This window comes from Astyanax mexicanus, chromosome 23 (assembly GCF_023375975.1).
Source record: "Astyanax mexicanus isolate ESR-SI-001 chromosome 23, AstMex3_surface, whole genome shotgun sequence".
NCBI lineage: Eukaryota > Metazoa > Chordata > Actinopteri > Characiformes > Acestrorhamphidae > Astyanax > Astyanax mexicanus.
The window spans coordinates 4,898,996-4,912,739 of record NC_064430.1 but is presented as its reverse complement, the minus strand read 5'-3'; the positions used below and the strand labels follow the sequence as shown (position 1 = coordinate 4,912,739).

General features: G+C 33.8%; 1 protein-coding gene across 1 annotated transcript; it reads right to left on the bottom strand.

Moving 5' to 3' along the window:
- Window positions 1–319: 319 nt before the first annotated feature.
- muc15 (mucin 15, cell surface associated) lies at window positions 320–12,902 on the bottom strand. The gene is made up of 4 exons (XM_007246935.4): window positions 12,649–12,902; window positions 7,438–8,242; window positions 4,187–4,357; window positions 320–2,435 (listed from the first exon to the last, which is right to left on the bottom strand). Exons 2-4 carry the CDS (start codon window positions 8,225–8,227, stop codon window positions 2,314–2,316), a joined length of 1,083 nt encoding a protein of 360 aa, XP_007246997.3. The 5' UTR covers window positions 8,228–8,242; window positions 12,649–12,902; the 3' UTR covers window positions 320–2,313.
- Window positions 12,903–13,744: the final 842 nt, after the last annotated feature.

Sequence of the window (13,744 nt, the reverse complement as noted above, 5' to 3'; positions counted from 1 at the left end):
AGGGACACTTGGAGATGTCCAAAAGGACACTTGGAGATTCCCGAAAAAGATACTTGGAGATACCAAAGGGACACTTGGAGATGTCCAATAGGACACTTGGAGATGCCTTAAAGGTCACTTATATACATACATATATATATATATATATATATATATATATATATATATATATATATATATATATATATATATATATATATATATATATATATATATATATATATATATATATTAATGTACAGTATTCGTGTGCAACCACATCCTGCTTCACTGTGTGAAAACCTGGCTATGCATGCTCATGAAATAATTAGCCAACACATTTTCTTTTGAAAACTTTTTTGTTTATTTTATTGTTTGAGTGCTCCAGTGTTATTATCTATGATCTGCATTGAATAACCGTAAACTTATTATATAAAATATTCCAACCAATTAAGAGACCATCAATTTCTCTGTTTTTTTCTATGCATAGGTTTATGTTTGGGTAGAATTAACATTGTTGTTTTATTCTATAAACTACAGACAACATTTCTCCCAAATTCCAAATAAAAATATTGCCATTTAGAGCATTTATTTGCAGAAAATAAGAAATGGCTGAAATAACAAAAAAGATACAGAGCTTTCAGACTTGAATAATGCAAAGAAAACAAGTTCATATTCATAAAGTTTTAAGAGTTCAGAAATAATCAATATTTGGTGGAATAACCCTGGTTTTTAATCACAGTTTTCATGCATTGTGGCATCATGTTCTCCTCCTCCACCAGTCTTACACAGTGCTTTTAGATAAATTTATGCTACTTTACTCCTGGTGCAAAAATTTAAGCAGTTCAGTTTGGTTTTATGGTTTGTGATCATCCATCTTCCTCTTGATTATATTCCAGAGGTTTTTAATTTGGTAAAATCAAAGAAACCCATACTTTTTATGTGGCCTCTAATTGTTTTCCAGAGCTGTCTACAGTATCTTTAAGAAGTTTTGAAGTTTCTGCACAATCACTGTTACAGATCAGAAGAAGTTCAGAACCTGATTTTTTAATATATTTTTTAATATGAACACTCGTTTTTTTCAATATGACATCAAGTAGATCCACATAATAACACCACAAACTGTTCTAATACACATGCATTTCCCAGAAGCCCATTCTGCTGTCTGACCTATCATCTGATCATCTTTACTAATAAATCTGGAACAAAGATCTTTAAAATATCGAACTGAATCAAAATATTACCAGCATTATTTAATAAAACTACATTTACGTAATAAAAATAAGAAGAATTATATTAAACAGCTTATAACTGTATTCAAGGGTTCAGACACATTTGTTGTGCCCAACAAATTTAGAAGCTAATTTCTGTTTTTCCCAATAGTCAATGGTGAAATATTACTAAAATTAGCATCTTACTTTAGAAGAAAACCTGAGGTACACTGGTACCTCAAAAAGAAGATATAGATATTTTGTGTTTGTGACTAATAAAGAACTTCAGATTTTCATAGCACTAACCACATCTAAGCCTTTTTTTTTACCTTAGCTTAGCTTAGCTTAGCTTGCATTACAGTCTAAGCAAGGCAAGACACATCAACAGAAGTACCTACCTAGCAAACAGATTAGTGCCCATTCCACCAGTAGAGAAATTACACATAAAAGGTACCATAATTAAGCTTTTTATTAAAATAACTTATATTCACTCAGGATACTTCCTTATAGTTTGATGTACATTACTTAACTAACTATTACTTAAATCATATAATCTTTACTGAAATGGGATAACACATTTTCACAAAAAATGGAATCATTTAAGTTTGATACTGATGGAACAGGCACTAATTTGTTAGCTACAACAGATTCTTCAACAAAGTTAGCGAGCTATCTAGCTAGGCACTCCCTGATTTATATATATATATATATATATATATATATATATATATATATATATATATATATATATATAATATGATGTCATGTGAAACCCTAGATTAATATTAATATTAATATTTACTGAAATGGGATAACACAGGACTACATATGATTTATATTTAAATGAAAAATGAATAAAAAAATTAATGTAACACCAAAAACACTGTTCAATCTGTGCATTTTTTTCCAGCAGTCAATACGAACGAGGGAAAAAATGAGAAGAAAAAGAGGTTTTGGTCCATTTAAAGTGGCAAAATTCATTTGGCATATTATTTTCGTTATTTCTTTACAAAGATTTTTGTATATATACTTTAATAAAGATACGTTCTGCCCAGATTCACAATCAGTAACATCACGGTCCAGCACACATAACAGTGTTCTCCTTGGCACAGCAGTGTAATCTTCAGTTAGAGTGTCCTCTTGGGAAGTTGGTCATCTGGATATTGTCTCCTTGAACTCCAGGGTTGTAGTAGCCACTGCCATCGTATTTCAGGTCCAGAGGCTCGCTGTTGTCCAACCTGAGAACTATAAATAGAAGACAAATGCAAATATTGGGGTCAGATAAGTATACAGTATGTAAAACAACGGAGAATACAATAAAGCATTTAAGGCTTACATAGAAGGCCTAACAATTTCTTGGAAATAACAACTAAAATAAACTTTATTTACAGTTTTATTACATTTTTATTTTATAAAATTGTACTGCAGACTATTATACATTCATATTTTACACTGAAAGGGGAAAAAAGCCTATAGTTATCTCTGAATCCCTGCCCAGAAAACTGACCCAGTCATTATTATTATAGGCTACTGTTCACGATAAACAAGAAAACAGGAGAAACCACAGTAGGTCAAAGTAGATATCAATCTCCCCAGCAACCCGTCCTTAACAATGGACAAAACCTATTAAGTTAACTCCCAGCACAAATAGAAAGCTACAGAAGAATCAACCAATTCTGTTTATAGTTCAGGTCAGTTTCCTGGACAGGGAATAAGCCTAGTTATGAACTAAAACTGAAATATAGTCAATGACTAAGCTTAAGCCCTGTCTAAGAAACTACCCCTTAGAATAAGATAGATTAGTTTTGCTGGATGACTCAATCTAGACCTTATAGTTTTACAAGACAAAATATTGTGATCTATTGAAAATTTCTCCAAATAATACACTAATTTGGTTGTCAGACAGTTTTACACTGTCTTTTTTTTATCAAATTGATTGAACAAAATGTCTGAGCAACAGTGTATTGTTGAAGTTTTGGTAACAGTTTACAGCAAATGTCAGTCCTGAAGATGTCAGTATGTCTGCCATAAACTCTGTTGCACTCACTAAAGACTCCCAGCATGCAGTTACACCAGACATTCCGGACGCAGCTAATCGTTCTAATTCGCCTAGCTTCTAATTACACACACCTGTCATGTTAGTATGAATACCCCCTGTTTCTGTTCCTTGTCACAGATTATTAAATTTGATTAGCCAGCTCTTTTATGTCACATTTCATTAGTATTTGCCATTATTCCCTTTCTTTCCTTTCTTTCCCTTTTTGCCCTCTTTGTTGTTTGTTTACCATAGCTGACCATTATTTTTGTGTTTAGACCTTTCTTTTGCTTTGCACTGTTTTCTGCTGGATCACTCGTGTATGACCATGTTTTGCCTGACCACTCCCCCCGGTATGTTGTTGTATCTTGGTGCACTTTTGATGTTAACCAAGCCTGTCCCACGTAACTCATGTAGGTTTAAGCACTTTGTTAATAAACTTTATGTTAAGTATCTGCATACAGTATGTCTACCTCACTTCTAGCCGGCATGACAATAAGGGTCACAAATAACAGGATATAATACTTCCACATTAATAAACATTGTTAAATGGTTCGGAAATGTCTTAACTAGTTATTAATGGACACTAATTTAGACATTATTAAACATAAATAATTATTAATGCTTAAGAATGTTGTGAACCCTTTTAGTCAAAAATTAATCGAGACATTAGTTAAACATTTTGTAAAGCTTAATAATGTCTTAGCTAGTATGAATTAATAATTTGTTCACTAGACATTCTGTGGTAAGTACTGTTAATTAATGTACCCTTATTGTAAAGTTAATACAGCGTCATTAACTAAGCTGATTTGTCCTGTCATGCCTACCTATCAGGCACAAAAAGACATAAGGAATGGAAGCATTTAATTAGAAAAGGGCTGTAAATTTAGAATAATAAATTAATATATTTTTTTAGATTTGCAGTGACAGTAATGAGATAATAATGAAGCTTTGTTCATACCTGGGTCAGGAGGCATGTCCTCCACCAGCTTCCTGTGTGAGAAGTCCCTGTGGCTCCTCCGTTTCATGATGACGTAGACCACCAAGGCAACAAATCCCACTGCAACACCAATCCCTACAATGGCTCCCCATGCCTGACTTTTAGCATTCTGTTTAAAGTCTGGAGACACACCTGCAAAGCAATAATAGAAGTTCAGATGAGTAAATGGGGACAAATTATTAATGCAACCAAATAACTGTCTGCTAAAAAAAAGCTGTATAAGTTAAATGTACTTAAATTATTTGAGGAAAAGAAAAGAGTCACATTAAAACAATTAAGTGGTGGTGTGGCACAGTGGCTAACACCACTGCATGCCAGAGAGATACCACATCATGTGGGAGACTAGGGTTCAATTCCTAATCTAAGTGACTATACTCCAATGGGTCCAATGAGTGAACACTATACAGTATGATGAAATTAAATCTTTTTTTGGTTGTTTACATCCTTTAACATGAAGACCAGGCAGTTAACCAGTATATATGACCTACAAGATTACCTAAGGTAGCCTGGAGGGAGTGACTACACGCTGATGGTGCTGATGGCCAATGAAAAGCAAGCTGCCAATTGGCAACAATCTAAACTCAATTATTATAAATTGATTTAACTCAAAGACCCCGTTTGACTGTATAAAGTCAATCACAATTTGCTCTCAAACAGCTAGTCGCTAAGGTTAGCTAGCTTCTCGCTAGGGTAAAGCAGCTCATCACTAGCTATAGTCCCCAGTAACATTACTATTTTAGCTAGCTCATCACTAAAGTTAGCTAGCTCATCACTAAGGTTAGCTAGCTCATCACTAAAGTTAGCTAGCTCATCACTAAGGTTAGCTAGCTCATCACTAGGGGTAGCTAGCTCATCACTTAGGTTTGCTAGCTCATCGTTAAAGTTAGCTAGCTCATCACTAGCTTTAGTTCTCTCCAAGTTAACATTAGTACTTTAACTAGTTTGTCGCTAAGGTTAGCTAGCTCATCAATAGCTTTGGTTCTCTCCCCGGTAACATTAGTGTGTTAGCTAGATCATCACTAAGGTTTGCTAGCTCATCACTAGCTTTAGTTCTCTCCCCGTTAACATTAGTACTTTAACTAGTTTTCCACTAAGGTTAGCTAGCTCATCACTAGCTTTGGTTCTCTCCCCGGTAACATTAGTGTGTTAGCTAGCTTGTTGCTAAAGGTTAGCTAACTCATCACTAATGTGAGTGCTGTCCCCGATAACATTAGTATGTTAATTCGCTGCTAACATTCGGGTTCAGTTTCTAATGAAATTCACCTCAGTTAGATTCTCAGCTGTTCTCGTCCACAGTCTCTGAGTCCACCTCATCCAGAGACCAAGACAAGAACGATTCCAAACAAGGTCAAATCCGAGACAAGACCGAGACCACTCGTTTTTGGTCTTGAGATCAAAATTGAATACTACAACACTGTTATAAAGTGACCACAAAGTTTAAGCTCAAACAAGTGTGGGGTTCTGAGTGTAAACCCCACGTTAAATGAGATTAATTTAGGTTTATTGGAGACTCTTCCTGTTTATCCCTGTGAAGATTCACCTGCTGAAGTTCCCCTGGGTTCAGCCTTATTTCAATATGCTTTAATAGTTTAGAACAATGCTGATTCTGTGGTGTTTCCTATGCGTGAGTATATGCTAACCTTAGCCCAGCAGTGAGCGGCTCATACACTGGTCCGGTTCTGACCCGGGGACACGGCCCCTCCCAGAACTCGCTGAGAGAACACAGTGCTTATTGTGCCGTAAGGTTAGGTGTCAGTAACCGGAGAGCCCGGCCCAGCACAGGGGACAAACCAGCGCCGAAACCCAACCCCACACACAGAGCCACTGGGAGCTTTAGAACTGAAACGGGACACTGGAAATTTGGGACAGCTCGAGGGTGGAATCAGGAGGTGTGTTGTTCGACTGCGGACACACATTGTGTTGGACTGCTTAAAATGCCAGTGCCGGTGTTTCCCTCCTGTTCAGAAAAGCACTAAATAGTTCCTCCTTCCCGTTTTCTCACATTTTTATAAAAATCCCTTTAACCTCCTCTAAGACCTGAGCTCCTGCATAACATGCATTTTTATTCTTCTTTGCTATTTGGGCTAATTGGCACCTGATGAGTGTAAAAACAACAAAAAAAAATCATTTTACATGACGTAGTTTCTGAGAAAAATGATGTCCACATATGAGGACTTTAGTTTTATAGTGCAACACTACTATCAAGAGGGTAAACATGTGACAAAATAAACCACTTCTGACACCAACTTTTACAAGAAAACGAATGATTAAAAATCAATGCGTTGTTCTTTTTTTAATTGACGCAGTATTGTACATATTATGACAATCAACTTTTCTCCAAACTTTACATTTATGTTAATGTAATGTAATGTAAAAAAAATAGAAATTCCATCAGTTTTCTTTCCTGAAATAATAGATTAATAGAATAAATAGACAAAAGTAGCTGAAAGTTGATTTTCATCCTCAATTCAAGTGCAATTGTAACTCATTTGGATTTACTGTGACTGATGTTCAGTTTTTGAGTTGTTTTACAGAGTTCAATATTTCAGTGTTAACTCAAATGAATGCATTAATTAGAATTTAATTAATATAATTAATTAAAATCTCTTTTCAGTGTCAACTTTTCAATTTACGAAATTTAAGGAATGCATCTGTGAGTTAGAAAGGAACACTGGCATTATGTTATGTAAATACTATGTTAAATTTAACGTGTATCTTGACTACATGAGAATGAGATCTTTAAAAACATAGTAGTGTTATATGATAACCTCTTGATTTGATGTTTTTCGGGACTATATTTTTACTTGACAAATACGTGATGAATATTATCAAAATTTATAATATTATGGTCATTTGATAATCCTTTGATTTTAGATTAAATTCTGATATATGTGTATTCCTATAGTAAAATAATTTAAATTATACACGATTAATACTATGATTTTTTTTTTCTTTATTATATCTTTTAAGCACCTTGATTTTCTTTTTTAATGATACTTTAAATTGTGGTCTTTAAACAACGAGCTGTAAAACTGAGCAGCTTTCTCCCCCAGCTCCACTGTGCAAGCAACTACTGTAGAACACGGTTTACAAGTGCACTCTATGCTTTTTTCTACTAACATGATTTACCTTTTTTTATATTTTTATTTTAAATATGTTGTTATTACTTTTATTATGATGATTTTTCATAAACCCCACCCCACTTTCCTCACCTCTCTCTGAGTTTCCTCTCATGTCGAATGACACTCCCGTCCTGTTGGGTCTTGTGGACTCTCTCCCTCTTGTGGAGGGTAGCTCTGTGGTGTTAGCAGGAGTGGTAGTAGCATTAGCTGGGATGGTCGTAGCGTTAGCTGGGATGGTAGTAGCATTAGTTTGGACAGTAGTAGCATTAGCTTGGATGGTAGTAGCGTTAGCTGGAATGGCAGTAGCATTAGCTTGGACGGTAGTAGCATTAGCTGGAATGGCTGTAGATGTAGATGCTACTGTAGTAGTATTTCCAGTATATGGTGGATACGCAGTGGTAGAGTTCCCATGGTAGCTTGTAGTAGAGTTTTGGGTGTAAAAAGTATCGATAACCGTCACGTTCGAGGGGAAACTTCCAGAACTGGACACTGTGCTGTTCAGGCCTGTATAGTTGCTCATTTTAGTGGTCAGTTCTGGGCTGGCAGTGGTTGAACCACTGTTGCTGGTGGTTTCGTTGTTGGTTAGTTGTGGGAAATCATTACTGGAGTTGAGGGGAATGACATGGGGTGGTGGAGTTAAAGTGGTAGAATCCTCCTCGTTTTCTGGTTCTTCATTTGTAGGATCTTCTGAAGTCTGGTTTGAAAAGAGAAAGCTTTCCTCCTCTCCATTTAAACCTGATGCATTCTCACCCATCGTCTCACCATCGCTTGAGGAAATGGGTGGGTCAAAACTCCATTCTTGCGATTCCTGAGTGGACACCTGCCTCAGGTTTGAGAGCATCAGCAATAAAGCAAAGCTGAGGCCTAAAGGCAGCTTCATAGTTTCAGCCTCTCCCTGTTTAAAATTACAGAAAGACAAAGGATTAGTTGCTTAATTTACAGTCGCATACCAGCATCTTAACTGTGGGCAATTATAACAAAATATAATTTTTCTCATTATGAGATTATGCAGTTTATTAACCCTTCATAACACATTCATAAACATTCAAAAATGCATTAATAAAGCATTTTTTATAATGTATTACCATCTTATGTCTAAAATAAATTCAAACTTTGTATGAAATAAATTATATTGTGTAGATTAGAGGTGGGTGATACGGCCCTAACACAATAATATCACAATATTTCCATGCTATTTTCACTATAATGATACTCTTGGCGATATGACAAAACACTGAATTATAAAAAAAAATACGTGAATAAAGTGAATAAATGATAGTGTACAGATATAATCTGGCTCTAGTAGATACATAACGGAAAATGAGAACATTGTGAAATTTTCTTTTGCTAAAAAAAACAGTAAAAAATAGAACACTGATGTGATAATCAGAGGTGGGTGATATGGCATAATATTGATATTTCAGGGTATAATATCATTCACAATTTTCCAAAAATGTTACCGATATTACTGTGTACAATACTACATATTTTATTTAAAACTTTATATATTCATAGGTTCACGAGAGGAAAAAAACTACTATAACACTTTAATTTAATTTCTAATTAATTATTATTAAATTATTATTATTTCCTTATTTGACACAATACAAAGCACATATGTTAGATTAAAACTTAAACTTAAAACTTAAAAAATTATGTGAAAATGGCAAAAATGTACATTTAAGGTTTAGGTTAACATTTAAAGGGGTTTAGTTTTTAGGATTCATTGTTGAGATTTTTTATTTTTTTATATTTTTGCCTGAAACCAATTTTTTTTTCCCACACGTCTCATTCAAAAAAAATTCAAAGACAGCATAAAGCCGATATCAAATCTACCAAACAACACATTAGGTTTTACAGTATTTTCATATTGACATTTCCATATTCAAACAGATATATGCCTTGAGCCGGAATGCATGAACTGACTGGAGCCAATTTGAATAAAACCCTCTTTTTAATCAGGACACGCTAAGTAGCTTATTTTATTTTGGCTCTATGGAGGTTTATTCCAGTATTAGCTGTATAAATGTGGCTTAGAGCAAATTTCCAACTCTATCCATTTCAACATTCCAGATTAAGGATCGGCTTAGCTGCCGTTATGTGCTGTGTACTCAAACTGGGTGTGACTTATTTTGGAACAGTGTTTGTAACAGGTCACCTAATTTACTGTAACTGAAACTGATTATAATACTCTGTAGGCATGACCCGTTTGGTACATGTGGCTAGCTGGCATTTCCAGTTCCTGAAATATCATATCTTCTGTATCTTCCCGTTTATTGTACACAGGAAAAAGTCAAGTCTAGTGTTAAATTAAGAGAAGAGAGTTACTTCAACAGCTCTACACTCTTTTAAAGTTAAAACATCAACACTTTTAAAATAGTTAAACATTTAAAACCTTGCCAAAGCTTTGTTTCTGAAAAAAGAAAAACACTCTTTTTTTTTTAAGTGAATCAGAAGAAGAACTATTGCTTATTCATTGAAGGTTTAGCATTTTTGTCCCTAAAACTAAAAAATAGAATACGCATAAGATACGGACAACATTTCTCCCAAATTCCAAATATAAATATTGTAATTTAGAGCATTTATTTGCAGAAAATGAGAAATGGCTGAAATAACAAAATACAGATCTTTCAAACCTCCTCAAATAATGCAAAGAAAACAAGTTTATATTCATATTCAAGTTTTATGATTTCAGAAATCAATATTTGGTGTAATAACCCTGTTTTTTAATCACAGTTTTCACAGTTGCATCTTGGCATCATGTTCTCCTCCACCAGTCTTACACACTGCTTTTGGATAACTTTATGCTGCTTTACTCCTGGTGCAAAAATTCAAGCAGTTCAGCTTGGTGGTTTGATGGCTTGTGATCATCCATCTTCCTTTTGATTATATTCCAGAGCTTTTCAACTTGGTAAAATCAAAGAAACACATAATTTTTAAGATTTAATTTTTTTTTTTTCTTAAATTGTTTATTTAGGTTAAAACCATTTAAATCCACAAAAATCAACTCTCGACTGATTAACTCAACTAAATTTAAACTCTAGTGTTTGCTGTGTACAGTGGGATTCTGGGTAATAAACTTCTCAGATGTGTGGTGAAGGTTGGAGAAGTGGTAGAGCTCTGTTTAAGAGAGCAGAACAGACGGATGGCTGATCAGGATGAGCTAGCAGAGCTGCGGGTGTGTCGTTAAGCTAAAATAAGAGTAAAGCAGGTGTTGTAATGTATGGAGGAGGATGAGGAGGTATTTATGTGTAAAGATGATTAAAGGTGTTTTGGTGTTTTCTCCTGAGATAATTCACTACATCCTACACTCTGCTGAGCCTCATTAGGGGTTCTTGCATCAGAGTTCCTCCTGCCTCTTCATAAGAATTTTAGAACTGAGAGTTTCAAGCTTTGTTTATGTGTCTCATACTGTAATATATATATATATATATATATATATATATATATATATATATATATATATATATATATATATATATATATATATATATATATATATATATATATATAGCATACACCAGTATACTATGTTACAAAGTGTTACCTTGTAACCCTAAAACTTAACCCAAAAGTTCTAACCCTGAATCATAATCCAAACTTTTAATCTAACCCTAAAACCTAACTCAAATGTTAAATCTAACCCTGAAACCTAACCCAAACTTTTAATATAACCCTAAAACCTAACCCAAACTTAAAGTCTAACCCTGAAACTTAACCCAAACTTTTAATATAACCCTAAAACTAACCCAAACTTTTAATTTAACCCTAAAACCTAACCCAAACCTTTAATATAACCCTAAAACCTAACTTTAACTTTTAATATAACCCTAAAACCTAACTTAAATGTTAAGTCTAACCCTGAAACCTAACCCAAACTTTTAATATAACCCTAAAACCTAACCCAAACTTTTAATTTAACCCTAAAACCTAACCCAAACTTAAAGTCTAACCCTGAAACTTAACCCAAACTTTTAATATAACCCTAAAACTAACCCAAACTTTTAATTTAACCCTAAAACCTAACCCAAACCTTTAATATAACCCTAAAACCTAACTTTAACTTTTAATTTAACCCTAAAACCTAACCCAAACTTTTAATTTAACCCTAAAACCTAACCCAAACTTTTAATATAACCCTGAAACCTAACCCAAACTTTTAATTTAACCCTAAAACCTAACCCAAACTTTTAATTTAACCCTAAAACCTAACTCAAACTTTAAGTCTAACCCTGAAACCTAATCCAAACCTTTAATATAACCCTAAAACCTAACTCAAACCTTAAGTCTAACCATGAAACCTAAATCAAATATTACATCTAAGCCAAAACCTAGTCTTAACTTTAACCCAAACCTTAAATTTAACCCAAAAACCTAACGCAAATTTGAAAGCTAACCTTAAAACCTAATCCAAACATTAAATCTAACATTTAAATGTAATCCAAACCCTAAATATAACCCTAAAAGCTAACCCAAACTTTAAGTCTAAACTTAAAACCTAAACCAAACATTAAATCTAAGCCAAGACCTAGTCTTAACCTTAACCCCAAAACTCAAACCATAAATCAAACTCTCAAACCTAACCCAAACCTTAAATTTACCTTAAATCTTAACCTTTATGTACCTAAACTTTAAATCTAACACTAAAACCTGAGAAGTGTTTGCTTTAAAAGTGTCCAGATGCATTTTATAGATATGCAGTTGAATGTTAGTTGAGCATTTACCATAAACCATTCAAATTAAAAATAAAATTAAACCTAAAATACATTTTATACTGACTGTAACTAAAAGTGAAAACTGTTTTTGTTTCTCCTTTAAAGTTGCCATTTTATTTGACAGCAAAAATAAGGAGATAATTCACAATGAATCCAATGAATTATTCTTTCTTTTACTGTTTTTTTAAGTTAAACATTGCTTTATTTAGATTTATTTCTTAATCTGGTAAGAAATCTAAAATAAAATAAACATGTATCAGCCTTATTATTTTCTTGGGGAAGTCAATTATTTTTTTTCCTTTTTTCTTTTTTTATTTCTCTTATGTTTTCGTCAAAGTAAACAACTAAAACATTAATCTTACATTTCTTTCTTAATGAAGACCGGTATATATAAATGTACCTCTATATAATTTAAAATAAAAGAACATAAAAGAAACAGCAGTATATGTTGATGTATGGTTAATCATACATACAGGAATGTTTTGGTAATGATCGGTAATCCACCTGATACCAACCTATCTTTTATTGTCTTTTATTTTTAATGTATTTATTGAGTAATTTTGTATAGAAAAGAGGAGAATCCTACCTGTGTGTGTTTTTCTCTTCAGGTGAGCTGATGATCACAGCAGATCTTTAGTTCTCCTCTGAATGGAAACAATATGAAAGGAGGGGGGGCTGAAGCTCGTGAGCTCCAGAGCTTCTCCAGGAACTGGCCTTACCTGAATTTGCACCTGTTGGCCACGCCCCTGCATCAGTCCGCCTCACAGCAGACGTCATACCGACACTTAGTGCAGGGCTATTTATCTTAAACAGCCGAGGATTTGACGGATCCACCCTCTGTCTGAGGTTTTCTGACGTGTTTCACCTGTAGAACACGTTTCAGAACCATATTATACCAAATATTTCACCAGATAAGCACCCGCCAACGGGGGACGGACAGGTCTCCAAGGTATTCCAGCCAAGCCCCGCCTCCATGGCAACCAATGTGAGTCACGCAGATCTCTTTTCTTTAGACAGATCTCTGTTCAGTGTATCTGATTACAGAAGGCGGAGGTTATTTTTGAATACAGGTGAATGACAGGAGGCATCAGACAGCAGGATTATGCTTATTGATGCTCTCGAGGGCAAAACAGCAGCTCAGAGACAGAGAGGGGTGGAGGGGGAGGGGTTGGGTAGCTGAGTTTATTTTTAGCCATTTTTTAATTTTACAAAAATGTCCTGAGTCAACAAATATCTGACCAAATAAGGCTAACAAAATTATATAAATAATATTAAAACAGAAAGTTTCTTCACTGCTAATACTATAATTTAATATTAAATTAAATTATATTCGACAAAGCAACTAAAATACACTTTTCATTAATGCATTAAATTATCATGGCAATTAAACCAGTTCAACAGTAAGTTTTTTATTATTTATTTCTTTTTGGACTATTTAAGAAATAGGTAAGGATAGAAAAGAAGAGATAGATTAAATATTGGTAGAGAGTTATTTAGTAATTAATGGGAGAGAAGGAAAATGATTAAATAAATAAGTAATAATACTTAATAATAAATAACTGATAGAAGGAAAATAATAATACATTCAGTACACTTCGAAATTCTGCAAAATTACAATTTTAATTTTGTCTGTGAAAACATTTTTTCTCTTTTGTCTTTGTCTTTTTTGTATAATATAGAAC